The 23,288-nt window shown below is 58.9% G+C and overlaps 1 protein-coding gene across 2 annotated transcripts in view; it reads left to right on the top strand.

Moving 5' to 3' along the window:
* Positions 1–18,668: 18,668 nt before the first annotated feature.
* NPTN (neuroplastin) overlaps positions 18,669–23,288 on the top strand; it is a 40,593-nt gene continuing 35,973 nt past the window's right edge. For both annotated transcript variants that reach the window (XM_082290930.1, XM_082290929.1), the window contains exon 1: positions 18,669–18,878. In XM_082290930.1, the coding sequence (XP_082147056.1) occupies positions 18,791–18,878 (88 nt within the window). In that variant the 5' untranslated portion in view covers positions 18,669–18,790. The remainder of the gene's footprint in view (positions 18,879–23,288) is intronic.

Below are 23,288 nucleotides of genomic sequence, written 5' to 3' on the forward strand. Positions count from 1 at the left end.
TCCCGAACAGCCCACAGCCCCTTGTGTCCCCCCCGTCCCATCCCACCCCACCCCATCCCAGGGTCCCACCGCGTGTCCTGTCTCTCTCCCATCCCATGCCAGGGTCCCGCTGCTGTCCCCCCCCTGTCCCCGAACATCCCATCTGCCACGGCCACATTTGTGGGGTCGCAGCAGGAACTGAGGCACAGGGAATGGGGGAACTGAGGCACGGGGAATAGGGGAGACTGGAGCACAGGGAATGGGGGAAACTGAGGTACGGGGGGGAAAGTGGGGCACAGGGAATGGGGGAACTGAGGCACAAGGGGGAAACTGAGGCACGGGGAATGGGGGAACTGAGGCACGAGGGAGAACTGAGGCACAAAGGGGAAACTGAGGCACGAGGGGGAAACTGAGGCACGGGGAATGGGGAAACTGAGGCACAGGGAATGGGGAAAACTGAGGCACGAGGGGGGAACTGAGGCACGGGGAATGGGGGAAACTGAGGCCCAGCTGAGGTCCCGCTGCCGGACAAGGGAAACGGTGACTCATCCCCCTCGGAATTCCTCCCCTTTCCTGGGGATGTTCAACAAATCCCATTCTCCAGGTTGGCAATTCCTACAATTCCTGCCGGGCCGGCTCAGGGGTGCCACGGCAAGGGGACGCCCGTGTCCCCAACCCTCCCGCTGCCGTGACTCAGTTTCCCCGGCCCTGGGGTGCGATCCAAGGGCACGAGACCTCTAAGGAATCCCACAAAATTCTCCCTTGGAAGAGGGATGCCCTCGCACCGGGACGGCCGAACCCTCCGGAACCCCAAGGAATAATTAAATCCCGGGAATTATCACCCGCTCCCTGTTTTCTTATAGATCCCCGAATTATCCGCTGCCAAATTATCGCCCTGAGGTGTCACGGAAACACCTCCGGATCCAGAGAGGAGCCCTGGCCTCCCGCTCCAGCTCCATCCCAGTTTTTGGGGTGCCTGGGCTCAGACCCTCTCCTCGAGCCCAGAGCCCGGCTCTGCTCGGGACTAATTTTAGTCCCCGCTCAACTTCTGGGGGTGCAGCTCCACACTCGGGACTCTGTGGGGATGGGGGTGTGGAAAGATGGGACGCAGCCCCCAAATCCCACCGGGAATTCGGGGTGTGGTGTTTGGGGTCAGGAAGGGACGGGGACTCGGGGTGACACCTGGCAGGAGGAAGGGACGAGGATTTGGGGTGCAATACTTGGAAGGAGGAAGGGACGAGGATTTGGGGTGCAATACTTGGAAGGAGGAAGGGACGAGGATTTGGGGTGACACCTGGAAGGAGGAAGGGACGAGGATTTGGGGTGCAATACTTGACAGAAGAAAAGGACAAGGATTCGGGGTGATCCCTGCCCGGAGGAAGGGACTGGGATTCGGGGTGATCCCTCTCTGGAGGAAGGGACTGGGATTCGGGGTGATCCCTGCCCAGGGGAAGGGACTGGGATTCGGGGTGATCCCTGCCCGGAGGAAGGGACTGGGATTCGGGATGCAGCGGTGCCCGTAGGAAAGGAGGGGGTGGGGTTATCCCTGTCCCGGCTCGGGGAAAAGGGGAACCCCCACTTCCCCTCGCCACCGTGTCCCACGCGGGGTGCGCCCAGCCCCGGATCCCCACCGGGGCGGTTCCGATCCCACTTCCAGCACCCCGGGGTGCCGCCTTCCCCGCACCCAGCCCCGCCACGGGCCCCGCCTGTGCCCCGGCACTGCCCGCAGCGGGCCGGGCCGGGGGCACCCCCGCAGCCCCCAAGCCCCGCGGGGCTCCCTGAGCCCCCCAACCCCGCCTGCCCCGGCCCGGGGGACCCCCATTCATTCCTCCCTCCCTCCCTCCCTCCCTCCGTCCGTCCGTCCGTCCGTCCGTCCCGGAACCCCGCCCGGCGCCGAGCCCCGGCCCGCGGGAGGGGCAGCGGCAGCGGGGCGGCTCCAGGCGCGGGGGAGCTGCGGGGCCGCCCCGTTCCCGGCCGGATCCCGCACCCCAAGAACCCCCCGGGCACCCCCGGGCCCCCGGCACTCACCGGGCCGGCGGCGCAGGCAGCGCGGGCAGCGGGGGCGGCCCCGGAGCGATTGGCTGCGGCCGCTTCCTGCCGGGAACGGCGCGGGAGGAGCCTGGAGCCGGGAGAGGGGAGCGTGGGGACACCGGGAACGGGGACTGGGGACAACGGGAACGGGGATTAGGGAGCGTGGGGACAACGGGAACGGGGGTTGGGGACACCGGGAACGGGGACTGGGGACAACGGGAACGGGGATTAGGGAGCGTGGGGACACCGGGAACGGGGACTGGGGAGCGTGGGGACAACGGGAACGGGGGTTGGGGACACCGGGAACGGGGACTGGGGAGCGTGGGGACAACGGGAACGGGGGTTGGGGACAACGGGAACGGGGACTGGGGACAACGGGAACGGGGAGTGGGGAGCGTGGAGAATTGGGAAGCCCTGGGGGATGGGGAAGCCCTGAGGGATTGGGGTGCACTGAGCAGGGGACTGGGGTGCCTGGGGATGGGGGATTGGGGAGCACAAAGTGGGGATCGGGGTGCCTGGTACTGGGGGATTGGGGAGCCTGGGAATGAGGGACTGGGGAGCGCCAAACCGGGATTGGGGTGCCTAGGGGATTGGGGAGCCTGGGAATGAGGGATTTGAGAGCCTGGAGATGAGGATTGGGGAGCGCTGAGCAGGGAGATTGGGGAGCAGCGAGGCGGGGATTGGGGTGCCTGGTATTGGGGGATTGGGGTGCACTGAGCAGGGGATTGGAGAGCCTGGGACTTGGGGACTGGGGAGCGCTGAGCGGGGGGATTGGGGTGCCTGGTATTGGGGGATTTGGGGTGCCTGGTATTGGGGGATTTGGGGTGCCTGGGGCTGCGGGATTGGGGGGCCTGGTATTGGGGGATTGGGGTGCCTGGGGCTGCGGGAGTGGGGTGCCTGGAGATGGGGGATTGGGGTGCCTGGGAATGAGGGATTGGAGTGCCTGGTATTGGGGGACTGGGGTGCCTGGGGCTGGGGGATTGGGGTGCCTGGAGATGGGGGATTGGGGATCCTGGGGCTGCAGGATTGGGGATCCTGGGGCTGGGGATTGGGGTGCCTGGGGCTGGGGATTGGGGTTCACAGAGCCGTGAGTGTTGGGGAGCACCAGGCCTGAGGGATTGGCCGTGTCTGGAGGCTGAGGGTTGGGCACAGCCTGTGCCAGGGATTTGGGGTGCAGGGAGGTGGGGACTCAGAGAATCTCAGATTCGGGATTTTGGGGATCTCAGATTTGGGATGGGGTGCACAGAACCAGGGATTTGGGGGATCTCAGATTCAGGATTTTGGGCACCTCAGAGTTGGGATTTTGGGGATCTCAGAGTCGGGATGGGGTGCAGGGAACCAGGCAGGAAAGCTGAGCCATCTCCTCTGGGCAGGATGAAGGGCAGCCGGGATTTGCCAGGCGCAGCCCAGGCTGCTTCCCAGGAAAATCCTGGTTAATGATTGACCCACACCGGCTGTCCAGCGGCAGCCCCACACCGTGCTGGGGGCACGGGGGGAAACCCCAAAGGTTTGGGAGCCGAGGCAGCTGCAGGGGGACGCCCACGGGGCTGGGCTGGGTGCGGAGCAAAGGAAGCTCCTCGCCCTGGTGATTACAGGGGAGCTGCGGATTAAAGGCGAGTTAAAATAACCCCAGACGTGCTGTAATTAAACCATTCCATGGGTGCTTTTTTCCCCCTGGCAGGCGAGGGAGGGTTCGGCAGGGAGGGAGGTGGTGAAAGGCTGGGCACCCACGGGTGGCAGCAGCAAGGATGGCACGGGGATGAGGCCAACCCGCTTCGAAAGGGGCTGAACGGGGGGTCCTGTGCTCCATTCCCAGACGGGCCCTGAAAGTCGGCAGCATTCCTTGGAAGGGACCTTCAGGATTGTCTCATCCATGGGCAGGGACACCTCCCACTGTCCCAGGCTGCTCCAGCCCCAATGTCCAGGCTGGCCTTGGGCACTGCCAGGGATCCAGGGGCAGCCACGGCTGTGCTGGGAACTCCATCCCAGCCCCTCCCCACCCTCACAGGGGAGGATTCCTTCCCAAGATTTACCCTAAACCCACCCTTTTGCACTCTGTAGCCATTCCCTGTGTCCTGTCCCTCCATCCCTGTCCCCAGTCCCTCTCCAGCTCTCCTGGAGCCCCTTTAGGCCCTGCAAGGGGCTCTGAGCTCTCCCTGGAGCCTTCTCCTCTCCAGGTGAGCACCCCCAGCTCTCCCAGCCTGGCTCCAGAGCAGAGGGGCTCTAGCCCTGGAGCAGCTCCGGGGCCTCCTCTGGGCTCTCTCCAGCAGCTCCAGGTCCCGCTGCTGTTGGGCTCAGAGCTGGAGGCAGCTCCGCAGGTGGGGCCTCACCTGGGCACGGGGGCAGAATCCCTCCCTGTGCTGCTGCCCGCGCTGCTGGGGGTGAGCCTGGCACAGAGCTGGCACAACAACTCCACGGACACCTCCAGCTCTCCCAAAACCACAGGTGGAATCCGAGAAAAGGGCATCAATCCCCCCCCCCCCCATCCCTGACAAGACATCGGTTGCCATCCCTGCCCAGGGCAGCGCTTCGCAGCATCCCGACTTTGTCCCTCCTCCCACCAGTTCAGGCGATGAAAGCAGCAGCACGGCGGTGATCCCTCGGCCACGAGTGCTGCTCTGCTCCCGGGGCTGTTTGAAGGCACCAAGGGAGCTCTGAGCACCTGGAGCTTTCCAGTGTTCAATAGGAACACCAAACAATTTTAAAAAAAAAGCCAGGAGAAACGAAGAAGCTTGGAAACAAAGGCAGGTTTTTAACATCAAGACACGCTCAGAGTTAAAATGCACGCTGCTCGCTTGTTAATTAACGATGAAAGGGCTTCCGGGGGAGGGTGGGATTTCAGTCGGGGATGTCTCCATCCCAAATGATTCTTTTGGCTTCTTTTTCTTCCTCAAAACCCTGCAATTTGCAAGTTTAATTCCGTGCCCAGCCAGGATTCAATCGGGGGCGGGAGGGAGGCGCTGGGACACACCCGGAGCCTCCCAGCGAGGTGTCCAGGGTCAGCTCTGGGAATCGGGGCTGCTCCTCCTGGCCGTGATCCCCGTGGAAATGCCGCCCAGCTCCGGTTTCCAGCGGTTAGGGAGGTGGGAATCGAGTGTGTGCTGCCCAGGAGGCTCATTCCCATTATTTCCCATATTCCCAGCTTTCCCACCAGCATGGCAGGGGTTGGAGCGTAAATCCTACCCTCTATCCCCCAAATCTGCCAGGACCAGGGAATCCCAGCACGGTTTGGGTTGGGAGGGACCTTAAAACCCATCCAAGGACATCTCCCACTGCCCCAGGGTGCTCCAAGCCGTGTCCAGCCTGGCATGGGGCACTGCCAGGGACGGGGAAAGCGACCTGTTTTGGAAGCTGGATTCACACGGTGCCACCTGCACTGCCCACTGCAGGATCCTTGGACTCACGGAGAGCTCCTTAACCCAGCGCTGGCTCCTCCAAGGAACATCCCAGTGCCAAACCCAGAGGACAAGGAGGAGCAGGAAGGGCCTTTGGCGGCTTTTGGACCACGGGGCAGAACAGGGAGACAGTGGCAGGAGAAAACGAGCCCACAAACCCAAGCTGAGGCTGCCTCTGGAGAACCCCAATCCTGCTGGGACAGAGCTGGCATTCCTTGGATGGGGCCGTGCTGGGATGTGGGGCCAGGGCTGGAGTCACCCAGCAGCTGTGCCAGGGCTGTGCTGGGGCAGAGGCCGCTCAGGGCACAGCTCAGCGCTGTCCCAGGGCTGTTCCCAAGCCCAGAGCGGGCTCCAGAGGCGGAGCCATCCCGATGGGAACGGGATGAGCTCCCAGGTGTGGCTGAGCCCTGCTCCTGCAGCTGCATCCCGCTCCTTCCCAAACCCACGCCCAGAGAGTCCCCACTGCCAGGAGATGCCCAAGTGAGGGCTCAGAGCCTCCGGCTGTCCCTCAGCTCACACCAGCTCCAGAAAATGGGTTTTCCCTGAATCCATGGAGGTTTTATCCGTCCCCAGATGTGGGCAGGAGCCAGGATGGCAAGATCCAGCAGTGCCAGAGGTCTGGGATGCTCCTGCAATGCAGATGAACCAATCCCAATTGAAATAGGAACAATTTATTGGGGTCAGCCACCCGGATTCCCACCGGGGAGCTCCGGTGCAAGGGAAGAAGTGGGAACACACACCGGGAAGGGGGGACAGGGACAGTGCGACCACCTTTAATTCATTTTGCCCAAAAATCGCCCGGAGGGGTCTGCAACGAGGAGCGAGGGAGGGTGAGCTCAGGGTCACCCCCAACGTTCCCAGAAAAGGCTCGGGAGAGCCTTCCCGAGCCGTGTGCGTGCCAAGGGCAGCTCCTGCCAGCTGTGCCCGGCACTCAGCCAGGCCCACGCAGCCTCCCCAGCCCAGAGCTGGTTATTTTGGAAAACGCGATTAAATTTGCAGCAGGGCTGCGAGCAGCCCTTGCCCCGGATCCCTTCCCCAGCCTCGGCTCCGGCGAGATCCTGGGTGGGATCAGCCATTCCCAAAGGGGGTTTTATCCCGGTCTGGGCTCCGGGGATGTGTGTCTGGTACCAACACCCCGAAGCCACGTCATTCCGGGAGCAGGGAGAGGGCTGTGCCCTGTTCCCAGAGGTTTTTGTGCAGCCTGCAGGATGAAAAGCTCCTCTATTCCAGCTGCCTGAGGCATGAAGGGATGAGGAGCCCTTGGAGAGGTCTTCCCCTCCCCCAGGCATGGAAAATGAGGCCTTTTCCCTTCTCCTTCCCTCCTGCTTCGCTCCCACATCCTCCCACCCGGCTCTGCTGCCACCACCTCCGGGCTGGGAGTCACCATCACCCCACACCCATCAGGGAGAAGGAAAAAAAAGGGGTTTTCCCCCCAAATCTAAGGAATACGAGACCTTCATCACCCATCTGTGCTCAGCTCCGTGCTCTGTCCCCGAGTGGGATTCCTGTCCCCTCTGGAAGGCAGCAGCAGGAGCATTGCACCCCGCACACCTGAGGCCAGAGAAATTCCCGGAGCAGCCTGCAGGAGCCAGAGGTTCCTGCTTGGGTCCCAAAGCGTGTGCAGCGCTTTGATCTCCTGGCAAATGAATTCGGCTCAGAGCAGCCCTGCTATCTGTCGATAATCAGCCAGGTGGTTTCTTATCAGAGAAAGGCCACCAGGCTCTTCTTTTGCTCAGCAGCCCCTCTGCAGGATGGCTTCCAGCGTGCGGGGCAAAGAGCCCACATCTCCCAAGCCTTTCCTTGAGGCCTCTCCTTCAGTGAACGACAAAGCCCACGCTGCAACCGCAAACAAACTCCTCATGGGCAGCACAGCAGCAGCAGCAGCGCCAGGCTACGGGCAGCCAGGCGGGACGAACAGCTGGGCAGTGCCCGGGGGGAGGCCAGGGGTCACCGTGTCCCCAGGGAATCGGTGGCACTGCCATGGGGTTCACTGTGTCCCCAGGGAATCGGTGGCACCACGGCACTGCCAGGGGGGGCATCCTGTGCCCAAGGAAGCGGTGGCACCGCGGCACATGGACACACGGACACACGGACACGCGGGCACACGGACACACGGACACATGGACACACGGACACATGGACACACGGGCACAGGGACACACGGGCACAGGGACACATGGGCACAGGGACACACAGACACACGGACACATGGACTCACGGACACAGGGACACACGGACACAGGGACACACGGACACATGGACACAGGGACACACAGGCACAGGGACACAGGGACACACGGGCACAGGGACTCACGGACACAGGGACACACGGACACATGGACACACGGACACATGGACACAGGGACACACGGGCACAGGGACACACGGGCACAGGGACACACGGACACATGGACACATGGACACAGGGACACAGGGACACACGGGCACAGGGACACATGGACACTGGGACACACGGACACAGGGACACATGGACACATGGACACATGGACACATGGACACAGGGACACACGGGCACAGGGACACACGGGCACTGGGACACACGGCCCTGCCCTGTCCTGAATCCCACTGCTCCAGAGGCACATCCGGCTGCCAGGCTGTGCATGGACACAGGGACACAGGGACACAGGGACACACGGACACAGGGACACACAGACACACAGACATATGGACACAGGGACACACACGGACACAGGGACACACAGACACACAGACACATGGGCACATGGACACACAGACATATGGACACAGGGACACACGGGCACAGGGACACACAGACACACAGACATATGGACACACAGGCACACGGACACAGGGACACAGGGACACACGGACACAGGGACACACGGGCACAGGGACACATGGACACACAGACACAAGGACACACAGACACAAGGACACACGGACACATCCCTAGAGCACAGAGCCCAGGATCCCATGAGCGCCCCGCTCCCGGACGCAGCCCGCATCCCTCTCCAGCCCGGTTTCCCGGAACGCAGCACGTGCCCGCCACTCCTCTCCCATTCCGGAGCTCTTCCATTCCCGAACGAGCTGGAAGCCAAAGGTCCCTACGAGCTTGGCTGGGAATTCAGCAGCTCTCCATCCCAGGCACCGCCGGCGCCACGGCTCTCCCAGTTATTCCAGCAGTGGGAAAGGGCCGATCCAACGGGAATGAGGCCTGGAGATGGAATAACCCCCGCGCTGCCGCTCCCGGAGCAGCTGACTGCGAGCACACCACGTTTCCAGGCTCGGATATTTTCGGAGCCCACTGTGCCGCACACGGCGCGGAGCTTTTTTCCAAGAAAAGCCCTTCCCAAAGCGGCTCCTCCGTCTCAGCGCCATCCTCCTCCTCCTCCTCATTTCCCCTTCCTCCGAGGCAGCTGCCAGCTCGGAAAGGGGAATGTGGCAACTGCAGGAGCCAATCTGTGGCTGCTGCTCTCAGCTTGAGTGCAGCTGTCCCGTGGCCACGCGATAAAGGCACGGTGCCTGAGATGCCACCTTCGGAGCGTTGCCAGCCGTGCCCACACCATCTTGTTATAAACATATATTGTAATGTTGGCTTCTCGCAAAGTATAAAGGTAGATATTATATAATGTTAGAAATGCTTTTTGCTGTGTGGATGTAGTTTTCTCTCGTTTTAGCAAGAATGTTAGCAAGTGTGAGCAAGTAAGAGAACCTCCAAGCGAGCAGAGGATGAGGCCCGAGGAGCTGCTGATCAACACTTTGTCCAGGGAACAAAAGGGCCCAAAGGCTGCTCTGCCCGGAGAACGGGCGGCCAGGAGAGCCCGGAGCCGCTATCACCGCTCTGCCCGGGGGGCAAAGAGGCCAAAGCTGCAATCAGCCCTGACTGTCTGGAGAATTGAGAGATCCACCCCACCATCGACTCTTACCTAGCGGGCCCAAGCCCAAGAATCAAAAGAAATAAAACCACAAGGCAGAAGAATACGCATGCTCTAAAAAGGCGGAACCAAGGAGTGGCCATGCAGAACAGCTCCGGGAAAAGTTTGAATATGAATAGAGAACAGACAGTAAAAATGGTATAAAAAGGACTCACCTCTAGCATCAGGTGTGCTCTTGGCACAGCGCCAAGGCACCCGGCCGTTATCCCTTTGCTTTATTTTATGTGTCTCTTATTGTCTTTCTATTAAACCCTTTAAATTCTCACAGGAGAGTGAACCTCGTTTTTCACAATCTGCCAGAGCTGCCCCTGGGCGGGAGGGTGCTGGGATGCTCCGCAGGGGATTTGCAGCACAGGACGCTCCTGTTTCTGCCGGTTTTCAGGAGATTCCCCACTCACCATCAGCTCTGGGGCAGGGGCGAGCTGGGGAAGGGCCCCTCAGGAATACGGGGATGTGCAGGACATTTATCCAGGGAAACACGGAGCCCTTTTCAACCTGTGCTCCACCAGGGCCCGGAGAAGGGCAGAAGTCAGCCAAGCCTGCAATAACCTGGCACCTCTGTGCCCATCTGCTCTCCCTGAACGCCGCGTGGCCTCAGGGCTTTTCCCGGCGTTCCCACGATCTCAGGGAGCCCCCAGGATGCGGCAGAGGGTGTGCAGCTGCACAGCCCCAGCCGTGCTCCTGGCAGAGCTGAGCCCTGTGCCCCCGCAGAGGCCCAGCTGCTGGCAGGGACCCTTAGGGAGGACATTCCCAGCCTTCTCCAGCCGCTCCCAGCCCTGCCTCTGGCTCCTGGCGAGCCCAGAGCTGCTTCCCCCGCACACAGCCCCAGGCCCAGCATCTCCCTCCCTTGCAGAGACACATCCTTTGCTCTTCTTTAGGGCTGCCCTGCCCAAGTTATCACTTTTCCCCCCCAAATTTATCATTTTTTTCCCCCAAAAAAACTAGTTCTGCTTTCTAGAAGCACACAGGAAGGAGGTTTCAGCCTTTCCACTGAGGCTGTTTTTTCCCTGCGCTCGTGCTTCCCTAAAAGTGTAATTCAAGCAACTTTAATTGCACATTATTTTCTCTCCGAGTTGCCCCCACGGATAATTTATCTTCTCTCAGCGTAGCCGGAGGGAGCACAATTTTATCTTCCAGCTCCAGCAAGGCTGACAATTTCCTACCTCCCGATGCCTTCTGCTCTTTACTATGTCGGGCCTTTGTTAGAGAGTTGATTAAAGCCAAATTGCTTTTTGCTGCAGTTTTGCTGCAATCTAACCCCGAAATGCCCAAAGAATCACAGTCATCCTTCACAATACACGCTAAAAAAAGTCTCTCCTGGAATTCAGTGCCAGCTGGAATGTTTGCCATCAATTAGAGCTCCCCTCTTGTCCCTCCTCTGAGCTTCAGGAGGTGAAACACTGGGGATATTCAGCCCAATCTGGTCACTTGTTGTTCATTTTCTCCTGTTGATAAAAAACCCCTTCTCTTCAGAAATTGCTTTTCTTTTACCGTGTGCGTGCAGCTCTTCCCAATCCTCTCCCCTGCAGTTTCCTCAGCTCTCGTTTTTCAGGAGTCCGAAAGCCAAACATTGTCCCCAACACACACAGAACCTGAAGTCCCCAGTTCTCCCAGTTTAGCCCATTTCTAGACCCCAGTGGGGCATGGAACCGTGGAACATCCCGAGCTGGAAGGGACCCACAAGGATCAGCAAAGTCCAGCTGCTGGGCCTGCACAGGCCACCCCAAGCTGTGGCACTGAGCAGCACAGCCCCAGCCCTGGCTCCGCTTTTGGGGGGTTATAACAATAATTTTGGACTGGCCTAGATGACTCTGGGGTTTTGGTAACCCCCCAGCCACCGGGAGAAGGTTTTGGATCTGAGTTGTGCATCACACCTCGATCTTGGGACGGTTTGCACGCTTCATCCCTGTCCTTCCAGATCCCGACATGAGGAAAGTGGCCCTTTCCCGGTCTGGAAGCCCAAACTAGACCAGATTCAGCACATTTCAGCTCAAAGCAAGAACAACTCCCTGGTCTGGGCTTACATGGAGCAGGAGCAGAGGGTGGGTGGATGGCGGAGGGTGCCAGGTAAAGCTGCTCCGGGCCATTAAAGTCTCTCCGTGCCCCCTGGCTGGGCCCAGCCCTTTCTCACCGTTGGTTTATTTTAGGTGCCGCACTCCCGAGGGGGGAGGGAGCCTCAGGTTTCATTAAATCCCTTTAATGAACGCGTTGCACCGCTGGCTGAACTAAACGCGCCCCGGGGCAGCGGGGAGCGCTGAGCAGAGCGAGCCATCGGCGGCAGAAACACCGCTGGCTAACGCAGGACTGCGACAACTCTATTAATCATTGCCAAGGCCACCTGCTAACATCCACCGGGATTTAGCTGCTGCAGGATGAGCCGCAGGGGTGGGCAAGATCAACATCCCCCCCTCCCGAGATGGGAGAAGCAGCACAGGGCGGTCCCCGCGCTGCCCGGGCTGCTGGCGCCAGCTCGGTGCCCAACTCCTGGCTGTCCCCTCGGTCATTGCCACACCGATCGCGGCTCATTGTCTTCATTTCATGTTAATCACTGCTCTTTAGGCAGATGGATTATCGGCCTTTCTGCCTGGCTGCCCGCGCCCCGCGGCGGCCCTGGCCGCGCTTGTGGTGGCCGTGAGAGCGCAGCTCCCATCGATGGCTGGGGCAGGGATCTGTCCCCAACCCCAAACCGGCCCTGGGCACCCCCACAGTGACAATGTGGGGACAGGCATGGCGTGGGACAGGAGCCAGGAGGGAATCCTGGTGCTCGGTGATGGCTGTGAGAGCACAGCTCTGATGGATGGATGGGGCAGGGACCTGTCCCCAACCCCAAACCGGCCCTGGGCACCCCCAGAGTGACCCCACACCGTGTGGAACCAGAGCCACGAGCCAGGAGGGAACCACGGAATCACAGAACAGGCGGATTGGAAGGGACCCACTGGGATCATTAGTCCAGCCCCTGGCACAGATGCCCATCAATCCCACCTTGTCCCTGGCAGCCTTGGGCCGTGCCCATTCCCTGGGACCCTGGGCAGTGCTTCCCTCTGGGGGAAGGACCTTTCCCAAAATCCCACCTGGCCCTCCCTGACTCAGCGCCAGCCATTCCCTGGGGCCTGCCCCTGCTCAGGAGAGTGAAGAGCTGGGTCCCTGTCCCTCCACTGCTCCTCAGGGAGGTGTCCCCTCAGCCTCCTCCGGGCTGGACAAACCAAGTGCCCACACAGCCAGGGTGGCACGGACAAACACGTCCCTGAGGGAAAAGTGAGGGAAAACAGCTCCCTGAGGTGTCCCTGGCAGGGAGGCACCAGCTCTTCTGCCTCTTGAGCAAACCAGAGCTGAGTGGCAAGTGCCAGGGGCACTGAGGGCCCTGGGCAGCCCCAGCTGGGATGGCATTCCCACCCATGGGCTTGGGAACCCTTTTAAGCTCAGCCCAGGGCTGCCTGGTTTGAGCTGAGCTCCTGGAGTGCTGGTCTCCAGTTTAGCTGCAGCTATCCTTGCACCTCTGGGCCCCAGGGATCTGAATCCTGGCCTGGATTGATTTCCCAGCTTGAGCTCAGGCCTGGTTTGTGCCCTTGGATCTGCCCAGGGATCAGCTGGCTCTGTCCAGCCCTAGGTGCCCTCACTGGGATGGATCCTGAGCTGTGGATTGATATGTCCAGCCTATCCTATTGCTGTTGGTGTGCAGAATGACCAGGACTCCTGGCTGCTGCCCTTACCTCGGGGGCTGCTGCTCCTTCCCTGGTGCTCCCTTTCCTTGCCCACCCCTTTGGGAGAAGAGCCCTCCCTGCACGCCTTGTCCAAAGCCCCACGCCAGGCTGCTGAAACGCCACGGGAACAGTCCGAGTGTCCGTAGGGAACACCCCGGGACACGGCGCTGTCCCTGCGGCCACCACAAGAGCCCAAATCGCTGCTTTTCCGCTCAGGGAGGAGAGGGAGCCCAGCTGCAGGCGCTGCCCAGCCTGCGCTAATCCAGGGCTGCCACCTGCCGTCTGCTCCTGCCGCGCCGGCCACAGCTCCACCTCCTGAAAACTCCTCCAGATGCTCCAAGTTTTCCCCCTGTGCCATCCCGGAGACCCTCAGTGGCACCCAGGAGCAAGCTGGGGTGTAGCACGGCTGTCCCCACGCATCCTGCCCGTGGCTGCATGGAGCTGCTTCCAACATATCCCTTCCCTCAGGGTAATGAGGTCAGGGAATGGCTAAGTTGTTGGACCCCATTCCCTAAAAAACTGGGTGGAGAAAAACATTGCAGTCGTGGCTGAGCTGGATGAAGAATTTGCAAGGGAGACAAATAATTTTGGGCTGGCTCAGGGAGGAGGGAGGAGGGGGGGAACCAGTTTGATTTCTTTGTGTCCCTCTTGCTCCTTCCCGACAGAAAATGAGGTCAGGCAAACTCCAGCTTTGTGCCGTGGCCGAGCTGATCTCAGCCCTGCTCCCCGGGCTCTGTGCTCGCATTCCGAACCTCCCTGCCCCACAGCAGCCTTTCTGTCACGGTTTGCTGCGCACGGAAAGCCGCTTCTGCTCCGAGGGAACCACGGAGCGACACCGGTGTGAGCAGGGCTGGCACGGGGAGGAGCCGGGGCGCTGGCTGGGAATAACCCAGCGGCCATCCCCCACGGCATCGGCAAGTGCCAGCTCAGCTTTCTGCTAAGCAAAAAAAAGCACATCCAGATTGGTTTTTATCACTGCCCTGAGATCTTTCGCGGTTGTTGTTTTTTTTTTTCCCTGTGAGTTGAGCAGCTTTGCCTTTGACTCTTTTCCCTCAGAGCACGTCACTGTGCGATTTTCCAAGCTCTCCCATCTCTCGTTCCTCAGAGCACTGGGGTTTTCGCTCCGTTTAATCTTTCCCTGGCTGTTTAGGATGAAGACGGAAGGGGTGACCTGTGCAGCAGGGTGTGTGCGAGGCACGGAGCCTTTGTGTGACTCACCCCGTTGTTATCTGATGGGGTTAATGTCGTCCTCCAGCTGCCATTGTGCCTCTGGGGAGATGAATACCCATTAATCAGGTCCCAGTCACCTTTTGGGATCGGAGTTTTCCTGGCACGAGGCCCTGGGAGCATTATCTGATGTTATCCAGGGTTTCTCAGCCCCGGGAGCAGCTGAAAAAGAAGAGTTTTTTGCTGGGCTCTGTTTCATGCTCTGCCCTAGCCCAGAACAGATTCAAAAGAAAGTGAGCCCAAGTGAGGCAAAGCAAAGAAATTCTTCCCTTCGAGGGTGGGGATGCGCTGGGATGGAATTCCCAGAGCAGCTGTGGCTGCCCCTGGATCCCTGGAAGTGTCCCAGGCCAGGCTGGACGGGGCTTGGAGCCAGCTGGGACAGTGGGAGGTGTCCCTGCCCGTGGCAGGGGGTGGAATGGGATGATCCTTGAAATGCCTTCCAGCCCAAAGGATTCTGTGAATGCTTTCAAGGATATCACTAAACACATGGAAATAGCAGGGATCTCTCAAACACTCACAGCTGCAAGAAGACAAGCTCAAAATCCCCCCCAAAATAAGGATGATGCCTCTTAGCTGCTCTCTGAGAACCGAAACTCTCCTGAATTTCCTGCCGATTACGGGGGGGTTTTTTTTGCGTCCTCTTTGCTCGCCTGGCTCCCAAGATTTTCTGTCCTCCTTTTCCTGAAGGAATAAGCAGAGAATAATCCAAATTGAGACCCACCAGGTGAAAAGATGGGTCTTGATCGAAGGGAAAACGCAGGGATTGTGAAAACTCCGACACGAATTTTCCCTGGCATTCCCAAAGCCAGGAATGACCGTCCCCACACGAGCCGAACACGTCACTCTGCTCAGGTTCACCCTGCTGGGAACACCGGGGTTTTCCTCCCCACCAAGCCACCGTGGTGCATCTAGTGCTGGCAAATCCCCTTTTCCTGCATAACTCCAGTTGCAAGAGGATTCCCCTCCAACAAGAGGGGTTTTTGGCCACAGTTTTTATATGGCTGGATAGCTGAGTACCTTGTCATAAATCACTGGGGATTTGTAGGGACTTTGTGCTCCAAGAGAAGGCAACAGACAGCCCTGGATGAGATCCGTGACTTTCTGCTCTGGTTTCTCGTGCTGTGCCATCACAAATCCATGGATTGGCTCCGTGCAGAATGACTTGGAATGGAACCCTTCCAGGGAAGCTCCAGGTGAGAGCGGGGCAGTGTCCCGGGCTTGTCCCTGAGGCAGAACCAGAGGGAGCACAAGTGACAGCTGAGTTATGTAATTGTGGAGAGAAACTCCGGCAAAACCGAGCTGGTGACAGAGGGAGGGGGGAAAAATTCCTCCTGCTAACTTGGGCGCGGGCCTGTGGCAGCGTGAGTCACCCGGAGCTGCCATGGTTACGGAGCAAGGATTACTGTGCAGATCCAGAGCCCGCTCCCAGCGCTCCCTCCTTCCAAACTTGGAAAGCAGGCACTGGAGGTAAGGCCTAATAGCGAGTGGGTGTCTGCAAGGAGCAGAGTTACAGCGAAATCCTGGGAAAACAGCGTGCAGACAGCAGCACGAGGGGCACCGCCATGGCAAACCGGGATTTCTGGGTCTCTGTTCCCCTTTTTGTCTGGTTCGCAAGGGCTGCTGTCACAATTGTTCCACGCAAGGGTGGGGGAAAAAGAGGCAAGAAAAAGCAGAGCGGTGTCACCCAGATGAATCAGCTGGCACCACCAGTGAGTCATGGAAATGCACCATGGAAGTTCTCCAGCGGGTGGAATCTCTGAGGCACAGCAAACCTGGCATCCCTGGTGTTATAAATATATATTATAATGCTGGCTTCTCACAAGTATTAAGGTAGATATTATTATTTAGAAATGCTTTTTGCTGTGTAGATGTAGTTTTCTCTCGTTTTAGCAAGAATGTTAGCAAGTGTGAGCAAGTAAGAGAACCTCCAAGCGAGCAGAGGATGAGGCCCGAGGAGCTGCTGATCAACACTTTGTCCAGGGAACAAAAGGGCCCAAAGGCTGCTCTGCCCGGAGAATGGGCGGCCAGGAGAGCCCGGAGCCGCTATCACCGCTCTGCCCGGGGGGCAAAGAGGCCAAAGCTGCAATCAGCCCTGACTGTCTGGGGAATTGAGAGATCCACCCCACCATCGACTCTTACCTAGCGGGCCCAACCCCAAGAATCAAAAGAAATAAAACCACAAGGCAGAAGAATACGCATGCTCTAAAAAGGCGGAACCAAGGAGTGGCCATGCAGAACAGCTCCGGGAAAAGTTTGAATATGAATAGAGAACAGACAGTAAAAATGGTATAAAAAGGACTCACCTCGAGCATCAGGTGTGCTCTTGGCAGAGCGCCAAGGCACCCGGCCGTTGTCCCTTTGCTTTATTTTATGTGTCTCTTATTGTCTTTCTATTAAACTTTAAATTCTCCCCTGGTTTTTCACAGAGGGGAGCCAGCGGCAGGCAGCGGGACGTGCAGCACCAGCACACGGGCAAACCCCGCCGCCGCTGCTCCTCAGCCGTGACCTCGCCCCTGCCATCCTCATGCAAGGCCTGAAGTGCTCAGGCAGGGATTTCGGCAGGGTTTTCACGGAAAAGGTGTGCCTGAGCCTTGTTTTCAGTGAGTCACAGCGGCAATAAAAGGATGTGGAGTCTGTCTGCAGGGTGAAGGAGGAGGGATACAAAGCCAAGAAATCAGCACAGTTTGGGATGTCACCACCCATTCCCCAGCCCACCCCACTGCTGCGGGCACGCCAGTGAAACAGGGCTCTGCACAAAGCTGAAAATCTGACTTTGAGGGATTTTTTGCTGGGTTTTTCCCCCCCCCCCGTCTCCTTCTCTGCCTCCTACAAGCCTCGTATCTCCCCGCCATCAGCTGGGGTCACGGGCACAGAACAAAGCAAAAGCAAGGAGCCAGTCTGACCTGGCATCTGTGATTTGTGACAGGAAAATAGAGAAAAGCCACCCAAATTCGCTGTTTTCCAGCATGACTGGCTTGTCCAGCCACCCTGGAGCGAGTTTTTGTGCTTTTTGCCCACAATTCCACTGCTAAGTGCCTCTGAGGGGAGGATGCCTCAGGCGGGCTCTGCCATGGTGCCTCTGAGGGGATGAATCCCTCAGGTGGGCTCTGCCATGGCACCCTCCGTGTCCCTGAGGGGATGAATCCCTCAGGTGGGCTCTGCCATGGCACCCTCCGTGTCCCTGAGGGGATGAATCCCTCAGGTGGGCTCTGCCATGGCACCCTCCATGTCCCTGAGGGGATGAATCCCTCAGGTGGGCTCTGCCATGGTGCCCTCCGTGTCCCTGAGGGGATGGATGATTCAGGTGGGCTCTGCCATGGTGCCTCTGAGGGGAGGATGCCTCAGGCGGGCTCTGCCATGGTGCTTGCGGGGATTGATGCCTCAGGAAGGCTCCACCATGGCACCCTCAGTGTTCCTGAGGGGATGGATCCCTCAGGCGGGCTCTGCCATGGTGCCTCTGAGGGGAGGATCCCTCAGGCGGGCTCCACCATGGCGCCCTCAGTGTTCCTGAGGGGAGGCTGCCTCAGGCGGGCTCTGCCATGGCACCCTCCGTGTCCCTGAGGGGATGGATCCCTCAGGTGGGCTCCGTCATGGTGCCTCTGAGGGGGATCCCTCAGGCGGGCCCTGCCATGGTGCTTGCGGGGATTGATGCCTCAGGAAGGCTCTGCCATGGCCCCCTCAGTGCCCCTGAGGGGATGGATTCCTCAGGTGGGCTCCGTCATGGTGTCCCTGAGTAGGGGCTCCACCATGCTGCCCTGAGGGGAAGGTTCCCTCACAAGGGGCTCTGCCACCATGTCCTCAGTGCCCCTATGGGAAGACATTACTCACAGCTCCACCATGGTGTCCCTGAGAGGACGGCTCCCCGATGAGGGGTTGCACCATCGTCACCCTCAGTGCTCCTGAGAGGACAGACTCCTCAGGCAGGCTCTGCCACGCTGCCTCTGAGGGGGCATATCCCCGACAAGGAGCTCCACCATCACACCCTCAACGCCCCTGATGGGAAGCTGTCTCAGCTGGGCTCCGCCATCGCGCCCTGAGCGCCTCTGAAGGGACGGTTCCTTCAAGAGGGCTCCGCCATCGGGACCCTGACGGTACCGATGCCTCAGGCAGCCTCCGCCATGGCGCCCCTGAGGGCACGGCAGAAAGGGCAGGGGGGCAGCTCCCCGCCGCCTGGGCGCCCCTGTCCCGCCACCAGCTCGGCAGCTCCGCAAGGAGGGGAAGCCGCGGGCTGGAAGGAGCAGCAGGGCTCAGGAGAACGGCCCGAAAAGAGACAACATGGCGGCGGGGGGCGGGCGAGGCGAGCGCTGACACCGCCCCCCCTCCCTTCCCTTCCCTTCCCGTCCCCTCCCGGCCCGTCCCCTCCCCGGCGGCGTCGCCCCCCGCCCCCGGCAGCTCTCGCGAGAGCGGGCGCTGCGCTGCGGTAGGAGGTCGGCGGAGAAGGACGGACGGAGCCGCCGCTCCCGCCGCCGCCTCACCCTCCTCACCCTCCTCACCTTCCTCCTCCTCCGCTTCCTCCTCCTCCTGCCCCTGCCTCAGGAGGATGCCGCGCTCCGGGCCGCTCCCCGCCGCCTTCTCGCTGCTGCTGGCGACGGCCACGCTGCTGCCGGGACCCGCCGCGGCGCAGAACGGTGAGGGAGGGCGGCGGCGGGGGGAGCGGGAGGGGGGGCGCGTTGCTGTGGCGGAGGGTGCGCTGTGGGCAACCCCGCGGGTGGGGGGGCGACCCCGGGTTTGGGGGGAATCCCTCGTGAATTTGGGCCCCACAGGGGAAGGGGGAAGGGGGGGGAAGGAGGAGGAGGAAGGGGGGGGACACGACAGGCTCGGCCTCCCCCGGCTCCTCCTGAGGCGCCTCGTGCCGCCGGTAAAATGGAACATCTCCTCATCTCCTCCCGCCTACTGAACCTGCATCTGCCGGGCCGCCTTAAATCATTTATAATGCAATAAACCCCGTAGTTCCTTAGCAACTGGAGAGGTCCTTCTGATAGGAGCGTAAAAGAAGGAATTAAAAAAAAAAAAAAAAAGGGGGGGAAAAAAAAAAAGGAAAAAAGCAACAACCAACCCACCACACCCCAAGCCTTCTCCGTTCCTTGTAGGATAGCGTGAGCTAAATCCAGCGCGGCTGCCTCCTCCCCGGCGAGTTCGCAGCCAAGTGCATGACAATTAGTGGCAGAGCGGAGCGGGGCCAAGCGGCTGCTCCAGCCGAGCCTCCTGCTCCAAGGAAATCCTGCAGCAGCGCCGAGCAGAATGCGTGTCTGATCCGCCGGGCCGGGCTGTGCGCTCCCGCAGCGCTCCGGACGGGGAGATGCTCCTTGTGCAGCATCACGGGCAGGGCTGCTCGGGCCGGGAGTGCTGGGAAGGGCCGGGAGCTCGGGCTCTCAGGAGGCTCTGCTCTGGATCCGCTGGGAAATCTGCCTAGGAGGAAGGGATGCCTTGCTAGGGCACCAGTTCCGCGCTAGTTCCATCCTTTCGTCCTCCTTTCCCTCGCCTTCCTTTCTGCTCTGCAGATAATATTCAGGCCGAGAGTTTTCCTGTTGTCGAGGTGAATTTTGCCTTGCAGCATGAAGTCCTTGGCTCTTTGCTCCGGGGAAATCCTGAAATCACAGGGTTGTGGAATCCCAGATTGGTTTGGGTTGGAAGGGACCTTACAGCCCATCCCATTTCCCCCTCCCTGCCATGGGCAGGGACTCCTTCCACTAGGCCAGCATTGAGGCTTTTGGCGTGTTTGACAGCGATAGGCAAGATCTAGATGGGAAAAATACTGTCCCGAAGATCCCAGGGGAGAATTATTCCCGGAGCACGTGCAGATTTTGCCCTGTGGAACCGGCGGTGAGCCTTGTGTCTGTCTCTGTTAACCAGAGTTTGCCATCCACACCGTGAATGAAAACTGGAGGCTCTCTGCAGCCTGAGGCGCTTTTCTCTGGAGTCTGGGACAGCCCTGCTGGAGCTGTGTGGGAGTTAGGGGCTGCCGGGAAGGGGCTGGATGGGCTGAGTTGTGGATTAAATGTGGTTCTGTGCTCCCTCCCTGTGGCACTGCTGAGTTCCCAGAGGGGAGCAGCTCCCCGAGAAGGAGTTCAATGGAAATGGGTCGCGTGTGGGTGCGGGAGGAGCAGGGAAGGTGTCAAATGCCAGCAGCTGGGACGACAATCCCGAATGGCTGGGGGGCAGTGCAAACATTTGGCGTTTGTTAAGAGGCTGGAGGGCAGCGATGAAGTGTCGGGGCAGAGCTGGGAAGGGGCTTTATCGTCACTTCCGTGCTGGGCTTGAAGCTGACCGAGCTGGTCTTGGCGTGGGGGGAGATTGCAGCCCCCTGGTGTGTCCTGGAAGCTCATTAATTTCTCTTTTTAATGAAGAGGTGAGGGGGACTCTGAGTGCCTGTAGTGCTGTGGGAGCTCACGCAGGTGAGTGAAAATCTGCTTGGGAAGGAGTGGAGCACCCCAAGCCGAGTGTGAGGTTGAGATCCTTCTGAGGGTTAAAAATCCGAAGGTTTGTTGGTGCTCTGGAGAGCTGACCCCAATTTTAATGTAAAGGTCATAGGCCCTGCTGCAGAGGAGCTGGGCTTTTTTTCAGCAAATAATGGCCCATGGGAAGCTTCCTGAAAGAGAACAATTCCTCTTTGGCACGGGGAGCAGGTCCAGCCATTTCCTGCCTTGTGGGTATTCCTTCAGATCTCCTCTGAAAGCAACCTCTCACCCACGGGTGTGTGCTTTGAAGGGGCAGGGAGGGATCCCAAAGTGCAGAGGCAGGCATTTCTTATCTTTTATTGATATGGAATTGTCAGAGTCACAAAAGGTGATAGTCCAAGTGCTGCCGAGGTCAGGGTGATACAGGAATGGCCATGTACCTGTCACCTGGAGCAGAGAATTCCCGCTGGAATGCCGGCTGTTTGTGGGAAGCAGCTTTCTCCCCACCTCTGGCAGGAGATCCCTGCTGAATTCCCAGTAATTTTTCCAGACTTGGTGCAGTTCAGAATGCCGGGAGTCAGGCTCACCTATGGATTTAAGCTTGCTAAAACTAGGAGGAGGTGTTTGGCGCTCGGGTGGCTTGTTTTGAAAGCTCTTGCATCAACACTTTAAGATCCCAGGGAAATGTGTCAGGAATCGAACTTTTCCTGGATGTTCTGCTGGGAAAATGACACTTTCTGCTCGTGGCTCGTATCCAGAGCAGAGTTCAGGTGGAACTGAGGGAGAGATGGGGAAGCTGGAAGAAGCCAGTCTGTCAGCAAGATCTGTGTTTAACCTGCACTTCCTAAGTGTAGCTGTTGGAAAATCGCTTTAATGCTTCAAAGCTCCTCGTGGAGGGGAGGAAAACGTGACTTTTCCACTTGCTGTTTCACCTTTGAAATATCTTTATTTTGAAACGAGCAGCTGGAAAACCAAAGGCTTCGGCGTGGTGGTGATTCCACCACGGAGTGGTTGGGATTTAGGGATTGTTTTGTTGTGTAAAATGGGTGCTTGGGCTGCCCCTCTGCGAAATCTGCAGTGGTTTTTCAGCACACCGACACAGGGGTTGGACTGGGGAGCAAGCTGGCAAGCTCTGCCCCAAAGTGCTGAGAGTTCTTGGCCGTTCTTGAGGACTTGAAATTGCTCAGGTTGTTCTGAGATGGGCACGAGGGAAAATAAAACCAAATTAAGTCAGGTGGCGCTTGTTTAGTTCATCCTCTGCGTGGATGAAGAAGGAACTAGCTGCTTAAAACAAGAATACGGGTTTTCTGTTGGCAACAACCAGTATAAAAGTGACCACAAAATGAGGAAGATTAGCCAAATAAGCCTGAATTCTGAAAATGGATTTCTTCTTGAAGGAGCCAGTAAAAAACTTTGTTTGTGTCCCTTGTTTGTGACCGCTGAGCCTCATCCGTTCCGCAGCGCCCGAGTTCTGCTGCGCCTTTTAATGGTCCCCAGATAAATGTGAGGAACGGCTTCCCAGAGCATTTTTGGAGCCTGAGTGTGGGCTGAGCAGCGAGGAGAACGTTCAGAGTTCTCTCCCTCCTCCTCCTCCTCCAGCTCCCACGTTGGAAGCTGCGATGCCGGCAGCACGAGTGACGTGTTTACCCTGGGAAATTCTGCCAGCAGGTAAAGAGGCAACAACCGCTACTTGGAAAGCTCTCCTGGAATTCCATCAGAACCTTTCCAGCCACGGCTGCTTCAGTCAGTGCAGTTTAGGTGGGGAGAGGAGGCTGTTGTCCTTGGGAGGTGGTGCTTTCCTGGCTGTGCCTGTGGAGCTTCTCCAGGCACGTTTTCCGCAGTGTGAGGGGTGAACCCGGCCACGCTTCCAGCTGGGCCCAGCTCAAGGTTGAGCGGAGCTGAAGGGTTGTTCCCAGTGTCCTGCAGGTGGCATTCCCATCTGCATCCCAGTTTCCTTCCAGCAGAGCCCTGTCCAGTGGGGTCCTGCAGTGGTCAGGTGGTTGCTGCTGTGTGCATCCCTCTGCCGCCCAAACCAAGGACTTCTTGGAGGTTCTGCTGCTGGACCTCTGCTGTTGTCCCAAGTCCTGTTTTATCTCCTCAGCCCAGCCCAAGTTGGCTTTATCAGCCTCAGAGACCCATCACCAGTTTTATTTCATGGTTTCCATCTACTTGGTCATTACCACAGCTCCTAAAATTCACACACGTGCTACACCTGCCTCTGTTCCTGAGATTTTGGGGGGTTTTTCTTTAGGGTGGTGTTACAGCTTTACTAAAACCGGGAGAATTCCTGTGTCCGTGCTCCTCTAAAGTTTGGTTTCGATGAACTTTAGAGTGGGAGGTCACATTGTCATGGCCAGCAAAGCACAGGCAGCCCCCACGGCTTGGGTCTTCCTTACTCCAAGCCCTTTTCCATTTTTAAAAGCTTCCCAGCAGAATTCTTCTTTCTGGAGGCTGGAATTGGCCTGGCTGGTCTGGGGGTTCCACAGGCCGGTGTCTGATCCTTTGGATGTCTGAGGATGGGCCTTGTGTGTTCAGTCAAACTCCTCCAAACAGGAGTATTTGGGTATAAATCCAGGCACTTTGCTTTTTTCCCAGTTAATTCCAGAATATGAATCCTGACTTCTGTAAAGCTGGAGGAGA

The sequence above is a fragment of the Coloeus monedula genome (genome assembly GCF_965178545.1).
Source record: "Coloeus monedula genome assembly, chromosome: 14".
Classification (NCBI taxonomy): domain Eukaryota; kingdom Metazoa; phylum Chordata; class Aves; order Passeriformes; family Corvidae; genus Coloeus; species Coloeus monedula.